We start from the raw sequence: 23,047 nt of genomic DNA on the forward strand, positions 1-23,047 counted from the left end.
TTATATTAATGTCTAATTTGTACGGAATCTCTTACACATTTCTAATAGTCGGAAAACAATTATTTCATTCGCCATGAAACTACGGTCACTTTAACACGACTGCCATGGTGGTCACCGGTGACCGTCACTCCAAATTCAACACTTGTAACAAATGAATATAATACTTGTAAATATTTGGAGATTGTCATTGATATTAGGAATACAATAAAATAACAAGTACTTGAACTATCGAACATTTCTATCTATTACACTATAATTTGGAAAAATGTTAAGAATATCCTTAGACAGGAAGCTCGGGATGGTAGTCAATGAGTCAACTAATAAACTTTCATCAGAGTTTATAACGAAAAAGTTATGAAATTATATTGTCCATAAAACTTCCTGTTATTTTTAAATACATTTGAAAATTGTTTAACTTTAAATAAATTTGTATTAAGTATGACGAAAGTATTAATCAAGTTGTTACTTCCTGTAACGTCCCGCCAATTTTATACATCTAACAATTTCGAAGTAGTGGTTGATTTCATATATACAATTATGTTTTATTTAGTGTGTTATAATAATGTAATATTTTCTAAAATTGTGAACAAGTGATGCAAATATTCAATCGGATGTACGAGTATTCACAATTGCCTTAGACATGCGATGTTACTCCGATATCAAGTCACCAATTGAAGGTTAGTTTGGAGTAAAATACGAATATTACAAGAATTTTTCACGAACAATTGAATTGAAAATGTACAGTAGAACTTATTTTCGGTTTTGGTATCGAATCTTCAAAAATGTTTGCACGACCATTCTTTTTGCAGTGATTTTCCTCTGAATATTGTAATAATATATCACCAATAAAGTATTCATTTTGATATTAAATAGGATTTACAACGTGCTGGAAACTTTTAATTGAAAAATTAACTTTTATTTTCGTCAAATTCTATAAATATCGAATAGAGTGGATGAAAAGATAAACGCCACGTTTTCGATATACAATCCATTATTATATTAAAATATAAATGCAAATTTTTGTTAACAACTACACATCAATGTAGCATATAATGTACAATACATATTTTTACCAATTTTATCGAGTTCACAATGATTATAACTCGTGGTCAGACATAGATCAAATTTTCATTACTATTTTCTTTCGCAAATCTTATAATAGACTCATTACATGATCAAATAAATAACATAAAGATAGAGGATTGTGCGATTTGAGATCTACATACTTTAGGACCTAGAGATAAGGCAGTTTTTCGAAGAATAATATAAACCCTAGGTTTTCAGCTATTCTCATTAATAGAGCATGTATAAAATACAATTAATATATCAAACTTTACAATTGCAACCATATAAAAAGCACGTTATGTGCTCAATCACACAAATAAGAAATACAGATAATGCCACGTTTGCTCACTGCTCGTCCTTGTCCTTAGCTCCGTGTTTTAGAATTCGCGTGAATTCAATATAATCGAACATAGATCCTTTGATAGGCGCTTCGCGATACATTTCATCCACGTCGTCATCCGTGAATCTTGAAAAATAAAAAATGAAAATAAGTTTGTTATTCCGTTTGTCTTGCACACCATTAATCCTCGTCTAGTAAACTCCAAGGTTCATTCGAATCCACACAAACTATTTCTTCCAAAATAGTGAAATGTTGGTTCTTAATAAATAAAGAATTCACGAATACAATGGAAAAGTTCAATCAAAACCTTGTACTGGAATACAAAATGATAGAATTCAGATTTGAGTCAAAATGGATCCAGGGCCAGCTGTTCGAGGATTAAATTTCACAATTTATACGAAGTTACCTGTCTCCCATTGTCGTGAGCAACTCACGAAGACGTTCTTCGTTTATATGGCCGCTATTTTCTTCGTCGAAACAACCGAAAGCGTTTTTAATTACGTCTTCCGGATCTGTCCCTTGAAGTCTTTCACCGAATAGAGTTAAGAACATTGTAAAATTAATTGGTCCTGGAGCCTCGTTCATCATGCCTTCTAGATAATCGTCGGTAGGGTTTTTGCCTAAAATTTATATATAAAATTTATATTTGATATAAACATTAAATATCATAAATCGTTAGCTAATTTTTAATTTTAAGAATCTTACCTAAAGAAGCAAGCATATCGTGAAGATCTTCCTTATCGATGAAACCATCGTGATTCTGATCGATCATGTTAAAAGCTTCTTTGAATTCAGCAATTTGTGCTTGATCGAACATTGCAAAAACGTTCGATGTTGCACGCTGCGCGCGTTTCTTTGTTGTCGCGCGACGTCCGGCTGTTTTGCGAGACGACATGTTGGTATCCCTGAAATTATAAATAAAGATACAGCTCGCTTTGTTTAACCAATTTTAAATTGTTCTAGTACGTGCGAAATATTTATTTTACTTTGTTAACGTTTTTTCGATGTTTTGAGGCATTTTTACTTTCAAGGATGACAAAAAAAGAGAGAAAAAAAGGTTATACAAAATTAAAATAAAAACAAGATTATCTTCTTCGTTACTCGAGGGAGACCGTTCATCGATGTCCAAAAATTTTAGTGAAACATTGAAATTTGTACTACACTTTTTGACATGCACATTAATTTTTATGTCAATAATAGTACAACGTATCACACATTTTTTGTACAATTCCTAATCTTGCCTGGATTAATTAATTCATTGTTGGATGTAACCTTTTTACTTTCTAATTTTACTTTATAGCTCTTTGTCTCAAAATTTTCACCCGGCTATATTGGTACAGGCTATATTTGACTACCGGCAATGGTTTTTTTACAAGACGCTTAGCGACAGTGTAAAGTCATCGAATCGCAAATTCCATCGAACGTGAGTGTTAAATTCGACTTGGATCCATTAAAGCGAGGGTAATAACCAGAAATGTATGCACATTCGGATCGCGATAAACACAATGGCCGCTTCACCATGCTAGATTGCTGTCAAGTATTTCACACCGTTCAGAATACGTTCGGTCAGGCTGATCGATAACTGGAATCTTTCATGGTGGAGCGTTAAAATAAGTCAACAAATTTTCACCAACCTGATTAACACAAGCTTCTTAACGATAAATTATTAACGAAAAACAGCACGGTACAGAATCTCGTGCAGCACTGTGACTCACGTTACGCGTCACAGTATGGTTATTCACCACACCCGGACTCGTAGCGACATCTGTTCAAGGATTATGTGTCTCCGGGATTCTCAACTTGAACGATAGCAAACCCCGTAGAGTCTATAAAATACTAACTCGATAATATACTAGGGGTTTAGGGTTGTTTAGGACCAATGAACAATCTTATTCAATATATACAATACATTTATGTATATTACAAAGATAATAATGTATAACGAAAACAGTTATACTTCAAAATTTTAACGATGCAAGCAGAAAATTGGTATCGGTAATTTATATTTTAATTTTTTGTTTCACCGATTATTATTTGTAATTCTAATATCAATTTTAATTTTCTGCCGCGTATTATTTTTTACGTATCTTATTTTTATATTAATTTGGACAGGGATCGACGATATAATCATATTTTAAAAGGAATCTGCGTGTAAAATGATTGAGAGTCTCTGGCCTATCCATTGCACAAGCCTTTTCTAGGCATACCCAAAAAATTAGGGCGCATTGCTACGAGGAAAAATAACGGTTCGATTTATACCGATCCTCTATTCGATATTCAAGTTTGGTCAGATGAAATTAGAAACCATGATTTCAAAAGGCGAATAGCAATCTTTTTTTAAAGTTTCCTCGTATAGTTTTCGTGTTAATAGCAATTATATTTAGATCCGTTGTGTTCCACGGGATTATTTAATTATTTTATAAGCGTCTAAATTACTTAAATTTTTCCCATTTAATGATATTTATTAAAACTTTGGCGCTCTGTATTACGCAGACCGCACGATCCACCCTCTAAAGGAGACGTCACTGTAGGTACCATAATTGGAGCAAGCTACCGACAGAGAAATCATTGCCTTATAAGGATGTGAGAGTGCCCAATATAGTTATTTCTCGTGTCGTAATAGCGTTCGCGGTAATACTCTGTAGGCAGAATAACAGCGAGAGATATATTTTTATCGAACTTGAGAAAAGTAAAAGGAAACGTTGGATTCCATGGAAGAGCGTCCAGCGTAATGTAAAATAAAACAAGACCATTGGTTTCTTTATTTGCCAACCAACGAACGTACGAATTTATGGTACAAGTGCGTTGCTTGAGATTTACAGATAATACTTCTAAATTACTGATAATATTCTATATACATAATGGTACATGGATTGAAGTATCGAATAATTTCGAATGCGTACGAAACGGGGTAATAGATAATCGTTCACGGTCGTTAATGTAACGCGTATGTCGTTGACCTATAAACACACAGACGCGAATTCTTTACGGGCACGCAGTTGTCGCGTTTCTCCTCTTTACTTATTTACATAAATCGGCGATGCGCCGAACATAATAACATAAATAAAGACAACAATGTTCCGCGTATCGGTATCTTCCTACTTTTCTATCCTGTACATAAATAATACCTGATTTTAAAAGACTCGATTCTAACTTGTCGATATCGAACTATCGTACAGACACCCCGTTAATGGTGATGCCGTTTCTATTTGAAACCGGTTCCGCTTCGTAGTGTCCTGATCTACCGTAATGTCTCCTCACGTTGTTCCCGTACCTTTAACAACAAAAAACGATTCATCAGATTTGTTTGTTACCAGTTAATTATCTTTAATTTACCCGTAAGTACTGCCGCTTATGCTGTACGGACTGTCGTAAAGACCATCTTCTGGAACATTTTCGTACATAGTGTTAGGTGTTCCGTCGTTGAGCGTGGCGTAAGACATCACTGCTGCGCTTTGGTCCTCTTTTCTTTCAGCCGCTTGCACGTTCTCCGTGTTCTTTACCGGGGTGGCTTTTCTCCTGAAATAACCAGTTTTCGTATCGAAAGTCTTCGTTCCGTTCGACGTAATTAATTTTAAACACTGCTACGTACAGTCTTAGGTAAACGAGTCCAAGAACAATTAGTATAAATATGATCACTCCGGCTCCGATGCCAACGCTGGTGCCCACGCCTTGAGATTCTGCTACCTCGTTTGGCATAACTGCGAATAAAACAAGCCTCGTAAAGTAAACATCTTTTTAAAGTAAAGTAATCATAATCAGGCCACTTACATTCGCACTTTGGTTCGTCACCGCTCCACGACCCGATATCCAAACATTTTCTTAGAAACGGACCGACTCTCTCGTATTGCGGTAAGCAATGATACTCTGCGGTCCCGCCATAAGTTGTGGTTCCGTTCACCACGATCACCCTTCCGTTTTCTATGGGTCCCGGATGCTTGCATTCTACGGCTACGCGATAAACAAGAATTTCAATTTTACTTTATCGAGTGAAGATGGCTTCTTTGTGTTCAGGGGATCAAAGATCGTATGCTTACAGAAACAAGCGGGCATACTTCCGCTCCAGGATCCGTTTTGCAGGCATATTCTAGTTTCGTTTCCTTCCATATAGAATCCACGCGGGCAACTGTAGTGAGCCACACCACCGACGCTGTGCGTCGATACTTGCGTGGACAGCACTCCTTCTTTTTCAGGATCTCTGCACCTGATTTCTGCGCATAGAAACTACACGTAAATACAACATTCACCCCTTGACGTACGATTTAATCTGCTAAAACTCGACGACGAGTCAGACACGTTATTGTACGGCAAGTAGTTAATAACCACAGGAGATAGAAATTTTTATCGACGCGATCACCTTTGCAAATCGGAGTGTCGCTGCTCCAGGTGCCGTTCTCGAGACACAGTCTCCTGGCGAATCCATCCAGTTCGAAGTTGCCATCGCATTCGTAGAGTGCAGCGGCTCCGTAGTAAGTCGCGTTCGACGTAAGAGTGTACTTGCCGTGTTGAATGTGATCCGGCTTGGCGCAATCGACGTCTGAAAGGAAACGTGTTATTAAATTCCGCGAACGTCGAAATTCGTTGCCGTTTTAATAACGCGAGTTTGCAATTTTCTTACAAACACATCGTGGAACCTCGCCGCTCCACTTTCCGTTGTCCTCGCACGTGGACAGAGGCTCGCCGATCACCTTGTACCCTCTCTCGCATCGATACTTGGCCAGGGCACCGATTTTGTACGACGTCGCCCCCGTGTTGGAATTCTCAGGGGTTCCAGTACGGATCAACGTTCTGCCGTACATTCGATCGTTCCCGGTCACAGAGAGGATCCCGTGTTCCGCGTACACGGGCTCCTGACATCGGATTTCTGCGACAAAAACGCTGTATCGTTCATCGAGCGATCAGAAAAGAGACGCAACGTTTCAGACATTTACGTACCCTCGCACTTTGGAGTCGCGTCGCTCCATTGGCCGTTGTCTAAACAGTATCTTCTGGACACTCCGTTCAGTCTATAGTTCCTCGTGCAACCATAGGTGATCTCGCTTCCGAGATGAGTAGTTCCGTTCGCGTATTCTACAGCCCCGTTCAAAACGGGCAGCACCTTCCCACAGTCCACGTCTGTAATTTCATCGTATAAAACATTTGCTGATAGAAATTTCCTAATCGATCTTACATTCGCAGCTGGGCACGTCGCCCGACCATTCGCCATCTTTGCCGCAAGTGTGTCTCGCTTCGCCTTGAAGCAGGTATCCTGCCTCGCAGTGATACTCGATGGCACTGTGCACGTTCAAATCGTACCCGACTACGTAACTTCCGGCCGGCACTTCGGGCTCCTCGCAAGTGATCACTGCGTCGAGAAATTAATTCAAGAATTTGTCGGCGTTCACAGGTGTGACGACAATGGTGGCGGACGATACTTTTATTAAAAAGGAGACTGTCGTAGTTACATAAACAAATTTTATTCGTATCGTGCCACCATCGTGGGAGCGTTATTGTGCTTACGCTCGCAGGACGGCGTGTCGTGGCTCCATTTTCCTTCCTTGGTGCACTCTTGCCTGGCCTCGCCGACCAGCCAGTAGTCCTCCAGGCACGTGTACACCGCCAGACTCTTAACGGTGGTGGTGTTGTTAATTAAGGTCACGGAGCCGAATTCGATTTGAGCCGGTGCCCCGCAGTCGACGAATTTGCACTGGGGCGCTTTGCCGGACCATTCACCGCCGACGTCGCACGAGAGGACCTTTCGAAATCGATCAACGTCGTTTAATATTCCGTTCGTAATCGTTTAACGAAACGGGGTTGCGCAAACGTTCGGTAACTTTTACAAGTAATACGTGGAGCATAACGAATAAGAGAGAATTTTGTTTTCGAAGCATCTTACGTTGTCTCCGAACAAAATGAAGCCGTTCTGGCAGGAGTAGGTGGCGGTCGAGCCTGCTCTTCTTCCGGTAATCGTCACGATTCCTCCGTTCACCTGCGGTGGTTCCGGGCACCAGTCGACTGTAAAACAGCAATGGTAAAATTCTATAGAACTTGGCGTATCGTGCAAATACCGTTAGACGTATTCCCGTACATAAGCATTGAGGTTTATGTCCACTCCAAATACCACCGTCGCCGCATCTGCGTCTGACGTCGCCGAGCAGCGTGTAATTTTCCTTGCAGGCGTAATCGGCCAGCGCTCCGTGAGTCGTTCTTTTGTCGACCAACGTGATCGCTCCGTTCACCAGCTCCGGCAGGGGGCCACAGTCCACGACTGTGAAGGGTTAAACACAGAAATTAATAAGTAACAACCTTTTGGAATATCAGTTTCTTTAAGACGAATAAGATAGTTCGTGGGCGACGCGAGAGTTAGTCTTACATTTGCACGTGGGCGATGCCCCGTTCCAAAAGCCGCTAGCTTCGCAGGTTCTGCTCTTCGAGCCAATCAGCATGTATCCGTCAGGGCAAACGTAGTCTATCGTGGATCCAATGGTCCTCTTCGTGCCTATTATCGTCGCATTCTCAGACTTCTCCGGGCTGCCGCAAGTAGGCGGTCCTGGAAAAAGCGTCGTCCGTCAAACACGTATTCTTTTTCTCCAAATGTTTTAGCTATTATTTTTGCCTCATCGCGTGGAATTGCTTTCACTCACTGCTTTGACAAATCCAGTGCAGGTAGTCGAGATTGCAACCCACGTCGTTCCATAGCCAGTTGCGACCACCGTCCAGTACCACGCAATTTTGCTCGCCGTTATAATTGTTCGGCTGATCCTTTCCCCAGGAAGGCTTTTGCACGATCTCGCCTAAAATAATCCAAGGAAAACGCACGCGTGGACTTTTACTATAAATAGAAGGAAGGAACTGTGGGAATATAATGTATACGAGCTGACAACAGATTGAATTAGCAAAGAAATTCAGGAAGATGCGTCAGAACAGAGTACTTTATACTCTAAACATAGGCGGAAGATTCATCCGCGTTTTATATCGAGTCGCATTCATTGGAAAGCATCCGTTCGATCCAGACGCAACAAACAATTATCAGAGATTATACGTTCGAGCAGACGCTCACGGGTGTAACTTCCCGTTGATTTCCACACAGTGGTAACTTTCACGTTCTATTTATTAGCGTGTGCGATTGCGCCGACAGTCGGGCAACGTCGAGTCGATCTTCGATTTCGCAGACCTCGACGCGGTCTGGTCGGGGGGGAGGATGGTATTTCAAAACGGTTCCGATTAAAACGACTTCGAACGGCAGACGGAACTATAATTACACCGTAATTGCCGGACAAATTGATCCTCCCGGGTCGACGAATCTCGATCAGCGTTGCCCAACTATCGCTTCCAGACCCGATTCCCATGGACGGCTGTCGATGGATCGTGAGAAGGGAAAAAGGTCTTTTTCAGGGAACTGTCGCCGCGAAACACTCACCGTCGACCCATCGCCACGTTCGCGCCGTGATCAGAGGCTCCTTTTGCGCCCCTATCCAAACTAGCTGCGTCTTCAGCTTCTCCTTTCGCCTTTCGAGATTGTTCAGTATGTATATCGCCGACACGCCCTGCGGTTTACAAAAAAATACAACGATTACACAAGAATCGAACGCGACGACATTGATTCTTGAGTGAACTCTCGATCTCGACTGAATTATTTTACTTGAATTAAATTTTCAAATAACTACATCGACCCATAAAAAAACAATTATTATTTTAAATTTGCAGAGGGCCCCGATAATCCACCGAAGGGTTAAGTTGCTGTGTCAGAGACTACTTCGAAGGATGTTCGACGGAAGTGGTTTCCTGTCGAGTCAGGCGGGGTTCGCGCAGCTGTCGAAGGTATGGATAAAAAGGCTGGTGGATACCTTGAAGCCGTGCACGAGGTCACCGCCTCTCGCGCGACAGTAGTTTCTGGCTTCTTGAAAGGAGCCCCCTTTTTTCACGACGAACTCGTAACAGGTGGAATTGAAGGCGGCCAAGTCGGCGTCGGCCGGCGTCCCGGCGTAGGCGCACCTGTCCGTCGAGAACTCTGCGGAAATTCAGGGTAGAACTATTCTACAGGAATTTTATTTGACAGGCTTGACAGCGGTCGCTCGCACTCTTGAACCCTCGACTTACCGTCAACGGCGAACACCTCCACCTCGCAGAGGCTCAAGCTCCCCTCGACGCCCACCAGCTGCAGGTACACGTACTGGCCGACCAGGGCTCTGGCGCACACGAAAGTCTTCGTGATTCCTTCCTCTGTAACGAATCGATCGATCGACCATCGGGATACGGTTTAGGATCATACGTTTCAATCGGTTTTCGAGCGCTTACCGATCGTGCCCGGGAACCAGGCGCACAAAGGGTTCCGTTGCAGTTCCACGCTGCTGTTGCCCACGCGTATCTCGATGTCCTGCAGGGGCTGGTGGCCTGTCGAGAACGATTCGAGCTTTGCAATTTCAACTTCCGGTGTATTTAGGTGAATTTAGGAAGGTTAAAAGCCTAGAAATTTACCGCAGCATCCCCTGGTCGTTACTCGAACGACCTTTACCGAGTACGACTTGAGAAGGTCGACGCTCCACCAAGGGCTGGGCTCGCTTTGCGTCTCCGTGCACCTTTTCCCGTCATGCTCCGTGCTGGAGTCGCCGTCGTTCCCGTGCCCGGCGTCTCCGCCTCGCACGGTCGTCGACTGATTCGTCGGTTTGCGAAACGCGACGTTCGTACCTGTAGCGGCGTATACATTATCACAAAATGTCTTTAGAGGAATTCCTGCTCCCAATTAGACCGTTGCGAAACAAATTGTCCGGAACCGACCGCTACCGAGTAACAAAACGTCCATTACGGACAGGACGCGTTTAGTAACAAACAGGAACGATTATCCTCTATCCCGTACACGTCGAAACAATTGCAAGAACGATTATCAATTTGTATCGTAGTTTTTGGTTATCGGCTGTGAGCCTGACTGGCAATCACTAAAATAAAAGTGAAAGTAAAGAGACGCATCGGTAATGAAAACCGTGGCTGATATCGAGAGCAGAGGTCGGCGAGTTTCGCAAAATCGCTTTCTACCGAACGTGTTGCATTTTAAGAGGGAAGAGTTCGATTCCTTGGTTCGCGAAACGCGGTGCTCTGTCGCGAGCAGAGCCACGACGAGCATCGAGGAGAAAGCCGCGGACGATCTCGTTGTCAAGGAAGACGAGCGATCTAACGCGGCTGCGCGCGACGGAGGAATTACAATAAGGAGGGAAAAATCCAGAAACGGTTGGATTTCGTTGACGGAAGAATCGCTTACCGCAGAATGGTAGATCCCCCTGCCATTTCCCTCGAGCGTTGCACGTCAGGCTGCCGCTGCTAAACAACCAATTGCCGGATAAAATAATCGAAATTCTTCTTCGGTACGCTGTAAACGATGCGCGACGAAGGAACGGGAACGTGGACACGCGAACAAATATCCTCGATCATACGAATTACAAGAAAACGGAGAAAGTCCGTAATGATCGGTGGTATCGACCACTATCGTGTTACACAAACTGTCGTTTCGCTCGGTTGCGACTCTTGCGTGCCCGTACGTGTCCCGAAAAAAAGAAAAAAAATACCACACTAAACTCACGCGTTGACTTTGTCGGTAAATTACGAGACAGGAGCAACTAACGGCGCTCGACGTTCCCGTAACGAGCCAATTTCTTTTCGAATCGTTGATTGAACTTACCCAAATAATTCGTATCCGGTGTCGCACGTGTACGTCGCCAGAGCACCGGTTTGCAAGGATTCGTCGGACAACGACACTTTGGCGTTCATCGGTACCGCTGGGTGACCGCACTTCAACCCTGCGTTTAAGAAAATTGCTCGGTAGCGTTTTCTTGGAAGCGAATAGATTCATTAACCGCTAGATCGTTCGGAATTGCGGCGATATTTAAATGGTACGTCGAACGTTTCTCGGAGATTTTACCGTTCGCCGCTAAAACTGACGTTTCAACACCACAAGAATTAATTCTGTAAAGAGAAGGGGTCAGTCGAAAAGGCGTCTTAGGGTCAAGCGTTTTCGCAGAAACGGTTATCCTGTCAGCAATTAGGCGTGTAGCAATAGAGGCGAGAAATTAGCTAAATTCTAGAAGGCTGAAGGAACTTTTCTTTTCCCATTTAATGTATCGTGTCTGTTGTTTCGTAAACGCGTGGCTGTCGTTGACTGTAAAAGAGATGTCAAGGGTACGATAGTAGAAGTTTGCGAGACTTTTGTCCATAGATTGATATAAAAGTAAATGGAACAATAGCCGCGACACTTGGCGAAGAGAAACCTTGGATGAAATCCCACGCGTACTCCATTATTCGAATTCTGCGCCACGGGAAATTAGTTGTACAATCACGGGTCTTCTATCGTCCGCGAAAGGTTCGAAATTACTAGGTCAAGCATTAAGATAGCCACGGAGCCATAAAGTTATGGATGGTTCCGAGCCCACGGAACGGGTATCGGCGAGTTAACCGTATGCAGCCTGAGAAACTTTTTCTCGGAGTGAAAAGACCGATGCAGCGGTTGGAAGCCGATGGAAATCGACGAGCATGTACGAGCACGTGCCCTCTGTAATTTGCTCAAGAGTAATCTAGCGAGAGCGTGGTAACGGCCGAGAAACATCCCCGCGTTCGTCCGTTTCTCTTTCGATTCTTGGAGGAATCCCCATAAGATCGATTTTTTTTTTACGTAATATTCAGGAATAAAATAGAAAATGGCGTCTGTCGAGAGTAGAACGAGTTATCGAGTATCGCAGCAACAGGCGATAAGATCGTAAAAGCGATTAGAGAAGCGCAGCCGCGCGCGACTCGCGGAATAGCGTTTCCGTTGATGCTCGAAGGCCGGATCGCGCGTAGATGGCCTTTGATTTTCGAGTCGACGGTCGTTAACGATTCTAATTTGCATTCTCTTCTCGGCGTTGATTCTTTCGGATCCGGCGTAGCCGAGGGAACTCGGTTAATTTAAATAGGAGAGTCGTCGAGCATCGACCGACGGGGGGTGAAAGCCTCCGTTGTCTCTTTAGACGGTTCGAACTCTCGGCGTAGACCCCGTTTCTCGTGGGACACGGAGCTACCGTTTCGTGCGAACGAGTTAATTAAAACGAATACAAACGCGTTCGCGCGCGTACGTATTATTTCGAATCGAAACCGCGACTCTTCGGAGTGCGTTCAACCGCTTCTTCCGCGGCTCATTTTCCGTGTAATTAGTACCGTTTCACCGTCCTTAAACATTCGCTCCTTTAATTATTTGCGAGAAAGTTATTTTTAACAACTTTCGACTCGACGACGCGTTCGTTTGCTCCACCGAACCCTCCGAGCAAATCGATCTCTTAAGAGAACGATAATTCATTTTATCGCTACGTCTACGTGTACGCCGGTCTGTTTGGATCACGGTCTAATGTTCTCGAAAAAGACGAACAGCTTTCGCGGATGGAGAGTCCGTTGAGAGGAACAGGACGCGAATTCCAAAGTTAATTAATCGTCTATGTTCCGCGCGAGTGAGCATGTAACGTTACTAGGTTTAGTGGCGAGTGTTTGGCATTCGCCGATCGCTTCGTGGGTCTGGGTCACGCGGTTACAAAACTTTAAAGCCGAAATAACGGTACGACATGGTGCTACTTCGGGTCGAGACTACTACCGGTGAAGCGTGTCACGGTACAGTTCTTGGTTTATCGCCATTTTCCTTTATCGACGTTCGAATCGGCCGACGAATGGACGGCTCGCGCATTCCCCGCGCACTAAATGACTTTTTCCTCCTCCTTTTGTAAATAACTGCGCTATAGTTTAAATTGCCCCGCGCCTCGAACGGCGTAGAAACACAATTAGTCGGCTTTCTTACGAGCGCATGTCTGCTCGGAAACGTTTTACGTTTCTTATATACTTGAACGCATACTGTTACCGGTAACTCTCTCTCCAAATATCTGAAATTATCTTTCGTTGCTTTCGAGCCTTCAGACCTGCTCGCAGGTATTTAGTTGTCCCCGTGTTGCTTTATTTATTTACCGTGTAAACTCTTTGATGCGGGGAACAACAGGTGTCAGTGACCCCGGAGCAAAGAGAGAAAGAAAGAGAAAAAGAGAATAAATTAGAAATCACGCGTTGGAAAAACGAGAGAGCGTTCGAATACAGGAAAAGAGACACCGAATAGTGTTTCTAACGATGGGATTTGGTCTTGCGGCAAAGAAGCGTCGCTATACTTTCGATCGGTTGACCCGTAGCATTAGAAGGAGTATCGAAAATAGAATGGTTCGCTCCACGCGAATCTTTTGCAATAATTGTGTCCGTGTGTACACGATCGCACGGTGATCGCGAACACGCGTTCTCGTTCTGCATCGTACGAACGAGCCCGGTGTAATATTGTACGTACAAAAGCGATTGTCAGGAAGTTGGAAAGTGGGCGTGCCTGCTTGCGATCTATCTCGCGAAAAAAAAAGAGAGATCGATCGTCAAGGATACAGCACGATGCTATCGAGAAACAGATTCGGTTCAGATTTTTCCCTTCGTCGATCCTGATATTAGGATCGAGTCCCATACTTCTCGAGCAAAAAAGGTACCGAGTTCCAGCCTGATCGGGAAGAAAGGCGAAAATACGAGATCGTAACGACAGATATTACGTGTTATCGCGTTTACGTAAACAGAACGTACCGAGAGGGAATTTTACTACCGTCTCGCGAGTATGGAGCATCGGCGGGGCATCGGGAAACCGGTTAACGGTCGTTATTCGGTTCTACGAAGAGGAATCCGTCGCGGAAGGCGCGCTGCCACCTCCGGAATTCGTGTCGATCGACCCGGCAATTTGAGATCGACCGGCGTTATCGTAACGAAGCATCGGGTCGTTGGTCGTATCGGCTAGGGAAACGGTAGAGAGTTTCGTTCACGCGTTTCCTAATCTATTGTACGTTGCAGGAAAGAGAGCACGCGGTGCGTGTGTCGTCGCGATCGACGATGACTTGCGACACCTTGCCAACGCGTCGGGAAATGAAAACCTTACCGCGAAAGGTGTACTTTCGCGTAATAGCCTTGCGAATCTACAGGATCGTTCAAAACTCTCGGTACGATTTATTTAGAATCTTTCTCATATAGAAATCGTTTGGTTCTGGAGGCTTCGCGAATTTGCAATCGATATCGTCGATAAAAAATTTCTCGAGCGCGAGAGTTTCAAGATTTGCGTTTCCCGTGTCCCGTACGCGACACGCGAAACCCTCGAGAACGTTCTAGCAAACGTTGGCGATTGTGTAACCGTCGGTAGCGTCGAATTGCGCCCGGTGCGGCCGGCCACGACCAAAATACGCGCGATCGGTCGTGCATAGTGATCACGGATCGAAGGAAGTGGCGTCGAATCGGTCTCGGTCGAAATTTCACCTGCGTCGATCGTCTAGGGCCCCACCCACGCGCGGGGTGCGTTTAACCAGTCATAGGTTATCGCGAGTCTAGCCAGAGCTAAGTAGCCAAGCCGGCTAAATGTTACGACTGTCTCAGACGCGAGTCGTGCTCGAGTCCGCTCCGCATTCGACACGCTTCCTCTTTCGCGGGAACGAAAGAAAATCGTTCGCCTGGAATTCTCGAGGACGCTTTTACTTCCCCACCTTAACGCGAGCTTCGACGCCTTCGACGCGTTACGCTGGCCATCGACTGGCCGATCTGTTAATCGACCTATCACCCTATCCTTCTATCTCCCAACGATCTATCGGATCGGTCGGAAGCGTGCGAACTGGACTCTCCCACTTTTATTTACTCGCTTGTCCGAAGGGAATGCGCGTAAGTACCTTTCCATTGTAAATCTCTTGTATCTTTCTTACGTAACTATCTCCTATTATAGTGTGTTTATTTGTACCAAGGAAACTGAAACGATAGGTGCCTGAAGAAATGTATAATGCAATGGAAATAAGTGTTTATTCATTCTCTTATCAAAAATTCGGTCGATTAAATTTTTTACAGGTTTTATTAGAAATTACTAATGGGTCATTTTGACTGGTTTGGTAGTTCTAGTGTTAATCTCGTGAATAAATAAATAATAAAGATCTAAATGTTCTTCGAGATCAATTCACGTCGATGGACGAGGTAGAGCGAGTCGTCGTTTAAATTCCGTATAATGTAGCAACAACGATCCTATCGACGAGCCATGTACTAGGAGAAATTCTGTGTTTTTTAGAATTAGAAGAATCTCGAGATCTTTGACCGTTTTAACGAGTCTCCTGTCGTTGAACTTGTTCGAGTAACGGTAGAGGCCATCCAAATTCGTTAAGAGTGACGAATATTTCGGAACGGTTAACATTTCCATGCGTATTCATATTCAAATAACCTTTCAACGTCGAGTCGCGTTTTATGCAAGATCTGTTAGAAAAATTCTTACCGAACAGTTTAGCGGTTAGTGCAGTCTAGCGAGGAAACCTCCATCCATACCAGTAATTCTCAACTACATTTCAAGTATATGCTATTACATATTTTTAGAACTTGGTTGACTATTGTACCAAGGGCATCGAAATCATCGATTAAGGTTCGATCTAAAAAAGAGTGCTTTTTCATAGGATTTCCCCGCAAATACACCACAGTTGCGTAATCGTAATCGACAAAGGTACTATTTTCGAGCAGCGACTATTCTTGCACCAAAGATATGCCCTTCCTACGCGTTTTTCCTCTTGGCAAATGAAAGTCGAAGCGAGCGTCAAGTACGATAGTCACCAAGGAAAGGTCTGTCGTTTATGCGTCGATGACGTAAATCGCTCCGCGGCGCGTTTGGTAAATTTTTATCGAAACGTTTAATTCGTTCGAGAGCACGGAGCCGAATCGAAAGTGCCTCGGACACGTGGCGCGGGCAAACCAACGACCAATAAGGAATAAACATCGCCGTCGAAGAAAGTTATCGCCGTCGGAGCACGTGTTCTTTTCTTTTTTTTCGCCAAGATAATGACGACCAACGTATCCTCGGGCAGCTTTTCTGAAATTGCCGCCGAAGATATTATTACGGGCGTTAATGCGCGCGCGCATAAATGCTCAGTGTTTGCGCTATCGGGGCGTTCCATGTAGGTCAACTACGAGAATAAGAGTTACAAAAGGCGAAACTTGCTTCGTTCGACAGCCTCGAGTACTGCTTCCTGCATCGCGCGAGACCAGTTTTATTCAAATTAAACGCGCGACGGAATAAAAAGAATGTCGGCCGGGGGAAGCGCGAAATTGGAGCAGCGCCGTTGTAAAGGCGAGCGCAAAATTCGCCCCCCGTTTCCGGTCTGCACGGTTCGCCGATCCGCCGAATCGTGGCTTATTTTAATCGTTGACTATCCTTGGATGGAAATAACCGGCGAAACGATATGGAATTCGCAAGGTTTCGGGCGAATAAAACACAAAGCGACAAGAACCTGTGCGTTTCGTTCGAAGCGGATACACCGGGTGACCTCGAGACACCAGAAAATCCGCGTGGACGAGAACCGAGTGGGCGGTACCTGTTTTGCGCGGTTATATTCCTTTCCTTAGTGCCGGGAACACTACCGGAGAACAGATGGAAAGTACACCGAGCGTTGGATTTTAAAATTCGCGTCGGTCTGCGCGGTTTAACGGGCTTGGAAATTCGCGCGGCGAATCCATCCAGCGATTTATATTTAGCGAAATCGGTTGCTCGATACTCGCTTCCTGGGTGAGGATATTCGCGTTTCGATACTTTGCGACATTTCGCCCGCTTTCAGAATCGTATACGACGCGTTTGGAATGCCGGCGAGGTCCTAGAAAAATTTCGAGCAGCAAAGCGTGGCTTCGAAACGCGTCGGGCGACCAGTCGTGGCCGTCGATCGGTGAAATGGTTTAAAGATACGTGCCTTCTGCGCCCACGACGAGGATCCCCAGGAGGGATAACAGAATCTCTCGCGTCATCCTCGATATGTCGTTGTTTGCACTCGAAGATAGGCGGGATCACATCGAAAATACACCAACTTTGTTCGCGATCATTCGCTTCGCGCGTACCCGCTGCCGGAGAACACTGTTTATCGCGCACCTCGGTAACTTTCACGAGAAGTTTCTTTGTTCGGCGCACGACGCCGATGAAAACCCGCCTCGGCGGCTGAATGTTACTCGTGTCTCGAATTCGATACGAAATATTCGCCAAGGCTCGATCCAAGGAAGGTCAAGAAGTGTCCTCACCGTTCACCGAGCGAGTTTTCGGTCACCGTATGCGCTCGAGGCAACGAGAGATCGTCCTTTCATGGTTTCGTTAAATCCGTTCGCACTACGCGCGATCGTTCGCGATGTTCCACGTTCGATCGCAACACCCTTTCCGGTTCCTCATGATTTTTAGGTTCCAATTCTCTTATCCGCGCTGCCCTCGAAGTCGTTCCTCCGGGTTGCTTGTTCGAAAATCACTGTAACTCCGATTCGCGGAAAAACTCGGTTCGAGAGATCGTTAGGCGCGACTTCCGGACGGCATTTTCGATAACCGTTTGGTCGAGTATCGACCGAGAATGACGATCCGTTCCCTTCACTAGCCGTCCGTCGAGTGCCACAGGCCTCTGGTCCCCTGTACTCCTTCGACATTATGAAAGTACGGTGTACCTTGCTGCACGTACCGTGCATCCAGCCGGCTACTACGGGGGAATCTACGTTCCACTACGTTCCTCTTTATTTTTCCAATCAAAACGACGAAAATAAGTGGCCTGTGGCGGACGAAATTTCTACAAGTAACGCCACAGACATTCTTATCGTATAGAAACCTTACGACAAACCCATAGTTTTCAATTTTAAACGAAAATAAAAAATGTTATTTGAACGTATGTCTTTATTGCGTTCAAACACATCTTTGCATCATTCTTTTGATATAACAATGCATTAATTTTTAATTCCGCTACCAATGATCGAATGTCGCGGTGTACCAATAATTCCGTATAGGGGGATCTCAGAGTAATAAACATAAAGAATAAAGGGGTCGTAGTTTATTGATAAATAAACGGTTCGTTAGATATTGCTTGGACTCTGTTGATCGAATGTCGCGGTCGGAGATCGAGAAGATTGCTTGGCTGTCCGCGAACGCGACGCATTTTTACCGCACGGTGTACTTGTATATACCGTACGCATATCCGTAACGTTTCCAAGGTAAGACAGCTAGCATTCGACCAAGTAGCCGCACGAGAACTTTTACTCGGACACTGTTACAGAAGTTGCGCATTTGCGGAATCGTTCCGTAAAGGGAACGATTAATTTGGCGAATCGTTTCCTTGTGCATAACTGGCGCGTACAACGACAAAACCATTAAAAATCGAACTTTCAAAGGTATCTCTTCATTGTAAGCTATCGTCTGTTTGATCAGGAGGGTGAAACGGTCGAGTTCTACGTCAGCTGCTCTCGTCCAGTTGGTTCGTTCTTTTCCGAAAAATCAGCTGTCGTGGTCAGAGACGGCGAAATCAGTGATCTGGCCTCTCTGAGGTTCTCTTTGCGTTCTCGCCGGTTACGCGACAGAAAAAGGAGCGTGTTGAAAGCGCATTTTCCTCCTCATTAGTGTCGCTGACTAAACTACCGTCCTGCTTAACTGTGACGGATTTATAGACAATAATTCGCTTCGTAATCCAAATCTAGATACGCTGCTTTCATAGCGTTCCTGTACATTTGCTATTTTTTAACGCTTGGAAAGTAAATATATAATAATAAACATTCACGCGTCGAGAAACTTTTCAGAATTCTTTATTCGTTTAAACGAAGTACAACGATTACGATATAGTTCTTTGTATCCCTTCTCGAATATTATTTGAGTTGACAACTCTGCATTACAAGCTATTAGGAAAACGATTCAATGTCGAGAATCGACAAACGATGAAGTCTACGTCCGCGAATCTAGAGTGAAAAAACACCCCCAGTCGCGTGAACGAGGGCACCGCAAAGGGATATCGGTACGTCAGGGTGGTACCAAAGAAAAAAAAAGGTTTAAAAACACTGCTATAAGGTTACACCGACTTTACCGTTAAGCCCCTCCCTTCTATCTCTTACCACATCGTACTCCCCACCTGAGTCACGACGTCCCGATCGCGTTTCCACTCGTTCTTGGATCCTCTCTCCTTTCAACCTTCTTTACCACTCCATCTCAATGTTCGCCCTCCTTCTTCTCCAGCAGCTCGCGCTATCCTTTTCTTTTTTTTTTTTTATCAACGCTATACGTCATAGCACGCTCGGGCCCCTTTCACCTCGTCGAGCCTGGTGTCTTCGTTTCGATTTCACAAAGAAACGAAAGACACGACGATGAGAAGAGGCAATTTCTGGCAAAAGTAAATTTTTCAACTTTCGCCTCTCAACACATTGCCGATCGAGGGGAAAGAGATTTCCCTATTTAAAAACAAGCGTGTTTATCAAATCAAAGATAACATTAGTAGGCATTAGATAAAAATTAATTTTCAAAGTATATGCATGTTTAAGGTCGCTTATGCTGTTGATTTTCTATGGACCTTCTTAATCTTCCTTGAACTTCTATCGAATATAGTTCGTAAGATTCTCTACACGGTAGTTCATAAATTGTTTCATTCTTTTTAGTAACGTTGAAATAAGTTCGTACAGAATTCTTTTATTTCAGGAATTACTAATATATGTAATGTGTTATCACAGACGAGGTATACGAGTAGACAGCTTACACCTTATGGTCTTTCGTGACCCAATCTAACTGCCATACCGACCTCGACATTCGGAGGTGATTGTCAACGCCCTCTTCCCATGGATGGCGGTCAGTTGAGAAACTATTCATTGAATTAGCGTTGATTGGCAAACAGCTGTGTTGTCTGTAAATACATATGAGTGCGACTGCGACTTATATGCGTTTCTTTATCTAGTTAAAGTTGTAAATAATTTGCATGTAACCATCGAAGTGAATAATGTTAACAAATTCAAGAGTCTTGTCATCTGCTACTCCAAATCGACAAAGGTGTGTGTTATATTTAATTTGTAATTATACGCCATCCATGAATATGATTCTAAAGTCAGGGTATTTACGCTGTTTAGTAAGTGTTCGTTCTATTTCTTGTATCCGCGGTTTCTACCTGAGGCATCCCTCGGGTTCGTAAACAAGCTTCGCGAAACGTCGGCCCTTCCCCTACCCCGCCACCTAATTCGCGAGCGTTACCGAGCACAGCGGACGGCCATCATTCAACCTTTGTAAATAAACATAGCAAGACGTGTCGAGACGTACCGAGGTGCGTAATTCTAACCTATTCGTATTTCGTCATTATTACTACTCGCGTTTTACTTACCATCTCTTGCAATACGGTTTAGATTTAATCATTGCTTAATTATAATAATCGTTTATGTACTTTAATGGATCTTTATTTCGTTTCTGTTACAGTCTCTTATTGGAATTCGAAATCAAGAAATTCCTTTACGAAATACAAGACGTATCGGCGTATCGCGACCAACGATGTACGTATTTCTTCTAACCTCTTGATATTTCCTCATTATTATCAATTATTGTTTAATTATGATTTAATTTGTATTTTATTTCTGTTGCAGTCCCTGATTGAAATTCGACGCCATGGAAAATTTTATTGGCGCGTAAAGGACGCCATAACAGATGGCAGACGAGTCGAGAAATTCTGGAGGGAGTATTGGTAACGTTTAAAGAATTATAACAAAAATTACCATCCAGGTTAATATTTATACATTTTTATTGCTTTATCACGTTATTTGTTGCAAGCATGATCTTAATTTTGTAATCGGTCATTGTTAAGATAAAATATTAAAGTCGTTAACAAACTTTTTGTCTACTTCGATATATATCGAAGTATACAGAAATGGCGTCGGTAGATATTAACGTTAAATTGGAATAGTTTATATTAGACTGTATTCCGATCGCGATTAAATATTTCCGACTGTTATTTATTTAATTGATTGTTTATATTTCTTTATGAATTGTTGTAATTGCAATTTGCATATATATTTCGATGCAAGTTTAAGAAAACGTAGACACCACGTAGTTGGAATATGCTATTAAAGCATAAATAATTAACGAACTTTAATTCTTGCAAATTTCGGAATATTTATAAAAATTACGGGATATTCTAACGTTCGAGAAAGTAAACATAATCATGCTTACAACTCTAACTATGAAACTTAGTGATATAATATTTATAAATTGAATAATTACTTGTACGTAATTATTTTCGTAGATAATGTTTTATCGTTGAAATTCTCATTGATTGAGAATATTTCGCCTTCGTGGCATTGAATTTTTACGTGGTAAACTATGCATACAGTAGTACTAAGTAAAGCGGTATTTCTGTTGACGAACTCTTGTAAGAAGAAAAAAGAAAACCAGTAGGAAAAGCACAGGCGTGCTTGTTGTGTTTCTTGTCTCCTGTCCCTTTTCTTTCAGCTCTTTTCTTTCCAGGAAATTTGTTGGCCGAGCGCAATGCGGCCGGTAGATTCAGTGATTGTGCGTAGCAACAAGTTTGTTTCTCGGGGCAAAGTGACCCCGAGCACGTTATCGTTCACGGTGTTAGACAAACGCGAGAATAGAAGCAGTGTTTCTTACGCGGTATTAAATTATTTCCAGAGCATCGTGGCTCTTCCTGTTTTCTGAATCGCGATAATAGAATCATTTGTTCGCCGATTTCGATCTTCGGTCGCGGTAATCTAATTTAATACTTTCTAATAAAATTAATTATTTTTTCAATTTGAAATTTAAACTCCTCGTTACCGGAATTAGAGTCAGTGCATCACCGAAGAGGATTATTTGGCGATGCTCCACGAGCAAACAATGTAGGTATAAATTTATACTTTGAAATTTGTTAATTAAAAATCTCTACAGTTTTAACAATAGATTCTAATTATTTTTTTACAGTTTTCTTACAGTTTCTGAACATGATCCTGGGAACGAGTAGCAGTACCCGGGGGGTATCTGGCGGTGGACCACGAGCGAACAACGTAAGTATAAATTTATACTTTGAAATTTGTTAATCAAAAATCTCTATAATTTTAACAATCGATTATAAATTGCTTTCTTATTCTTTATAGCAGGAGCATGCAGGGGGCTTTGATGACTTCCTCTGGGCAGCAGCAGCATCATTATGCAGTCATCCCAGAAGCACAAGTTCATCATTGGTGAGTCGCATGCTATTTGTGTTCCTCTGGTCCCCAACCATGTTGTAGGATGAAAGATCCGAATCAACACGGGTGACCAGTTGTATACTTAGTATTTTTTGACGAGTTAAGTGACCGCGGGTATAAAAAATACCCATGAATTATATTTTTTTAGTGCAGGCTAGGGTCTTCTTGCACTCGCGTTTTTTAATGTTATCAATAAATATTACACAATTTTGATACAATATACGAAATATGTTTATTATCTTTATATGAGTTAAATAATTGAGTAGAATATGAATTAATATAATGTGAAAACATTATATTAAACGTACGATTGAGTATAATATCTTACATCATTAATATAATTATTAAATATTCGTTTTATCAATTAATACATCATATGATGTATTTTATGTGCAAGAAGGCGTTTCGCGACTGGTCGATTTTCAACTCAAAGGAACATGCATGTTAATTTTATTTTTTTAAAAATTTACTTTGACGACAGAATCGACCAAGGTTTATTGAATATTTTGAATAATAATTTAACAAATTTATTTCAATTTGTAAAGTAAATTATTTTATCATGACATCTTTATTAAAGTCTTACATTTTAAACAATTAGATTTTAGTCATAAATTTTTCTTGAATAATAAT

General features: G+C 42.9%; 2 protein-coding genes across 2 annotated transcripts; both read right to left on the reverse strand.

Moving 5' to 3' along the window:
- Positions 1-894: 894 nt before the first annotated feature.
- On the reverse strand, positions 895-3,128 carry LOC122395107 (myosin regulatory light chain sqh). Its single transcript, XM_043392438.1, has 4 exons — positions 3,040-3,128; positions 2,111-2,310; positions 1,812-2,025; positions 895-1,531 (listed from the first exon to the last, which is right to left on the reverse strand). The coding sequence occupies exons 2-4, from the start codon at positions 2,298-2,300 to the stop codon at positions 1,411-1,413; spliced, it is 525 nt and encodes a 174-aa protein (XP_043248373.1). The 5' UTR covers positions 2,301-2,310; positions 3,040-3,128; the 3' UTR covers positions 895-1,410.
- A 1,086-nt stretch (positions 3,129-4,214) lies between these two features.
- On the reverse strand, positions 4,215-17,218 carry LOC122395141 (sushi, von Willebrand factor type A, EGF and pentraxin domain-containing protein 1). Its single transcript, XM_043392508.1, has 22 exons — positions 17,164-17,218; positions 11,058-11,175; positions 10,641-10,699; positions 9,863-10,072; positions 9,683-9,778; positions 9,485-9,607; positions 9,232-9,395; positions 8,805-8,931; positions 8,029-8,178; positions 7,758-7,934; positions 7,473-7,652; positions 7,281-7,399; positions 6,905-7,139; positions 6,576-6,749; positions 6,341-6,520; positions 6,024-6,269; positions 5,763-5,942; positions 5,443-5,616; positions 5,177-5,356; positions 4,998-5,106; positions 4,742-4,924; positions 4,215-4,679 (listed from the first exon to the last, which is right to left on the reverse strand). Exons 1-22 carry the CDS (start codon positions 17,216-17,218, stop codon positions 4,574-4,576), a joined length of 3,345 nt encoding a protein of 1,114 aa, XP_043248443.1. The 3' UTR covers positions 4,215-4,573.
- Positions 17,219-23,047: the final 5,829 nt, after the last annotated feature.

The sequence above is a fragment of the Colletes gigas genome, unplaced genomic scaffold (assembly GCF_013123115.1).
Source record: "Colletes gigas isolate AHSC1104 unplaced genomic scaffold, ASM1312311v1 Colletes_gigas_Sc00005, whole genome shotgun sequence".
Lineage (NCBI taxonomy): Eukaryota > Metazoa > Arthropoda > Insecta > Hymenoptera > Colletidae > Colletes > Colletes gigas.

What these genes read in the sequence shown, in the direction of transcription:
- LOC122395107 (XM_043392438.1), bottom strand. Translation starts at nt 2,300, where the DNA reads ATGTCGTCTCGCAAAACAGCCGGACGTCGCGCGACAACAAAGAAACGC. An exon ending in CGATATGCTTGCTTCTTTAG is followed by an intron (nt 2,026 to 2,110) that starts GTAAGATTCTTA and finishes TATAAATTTTAG; the next exon opens with GCAAAAACCCTACCGACGAT. An exon ending in CTCACGACAATGGGAGACAG is followed by an intron (nt 1,532 to 1,811) that starts GTAACTTCGTAT and finishes TTATTTTTCAAG; the next exon opens with ATTCACGGATGACGACGTGG.
- LOC122395141 (XM_043392508.1), bottom strand. Translation starts at nt 17,218, where the DNA reads ATGACGCGAGAGATTCTGTTATCCCTCCTGGGGATCCTCGTCGTGGGC. An exon ending in CCTCGTCGTGGGCGCAGAAG is followed by an intron (nt 11,176 to 17,163) that starts GCACGTATCTTT and finishes TCTTAAACGCAG; the next exon opens with GGTTGAAGTGCGGTCACCCA. An exon ending in ACATAAACCTCAATGCTTAT is followed by an intron (nt 7,400 to 7,472) that starts GTACGGGAATAC and finishes GCTGTTTTACAG; the next exon opens with TCGACTGGTGCCCGGAACCA.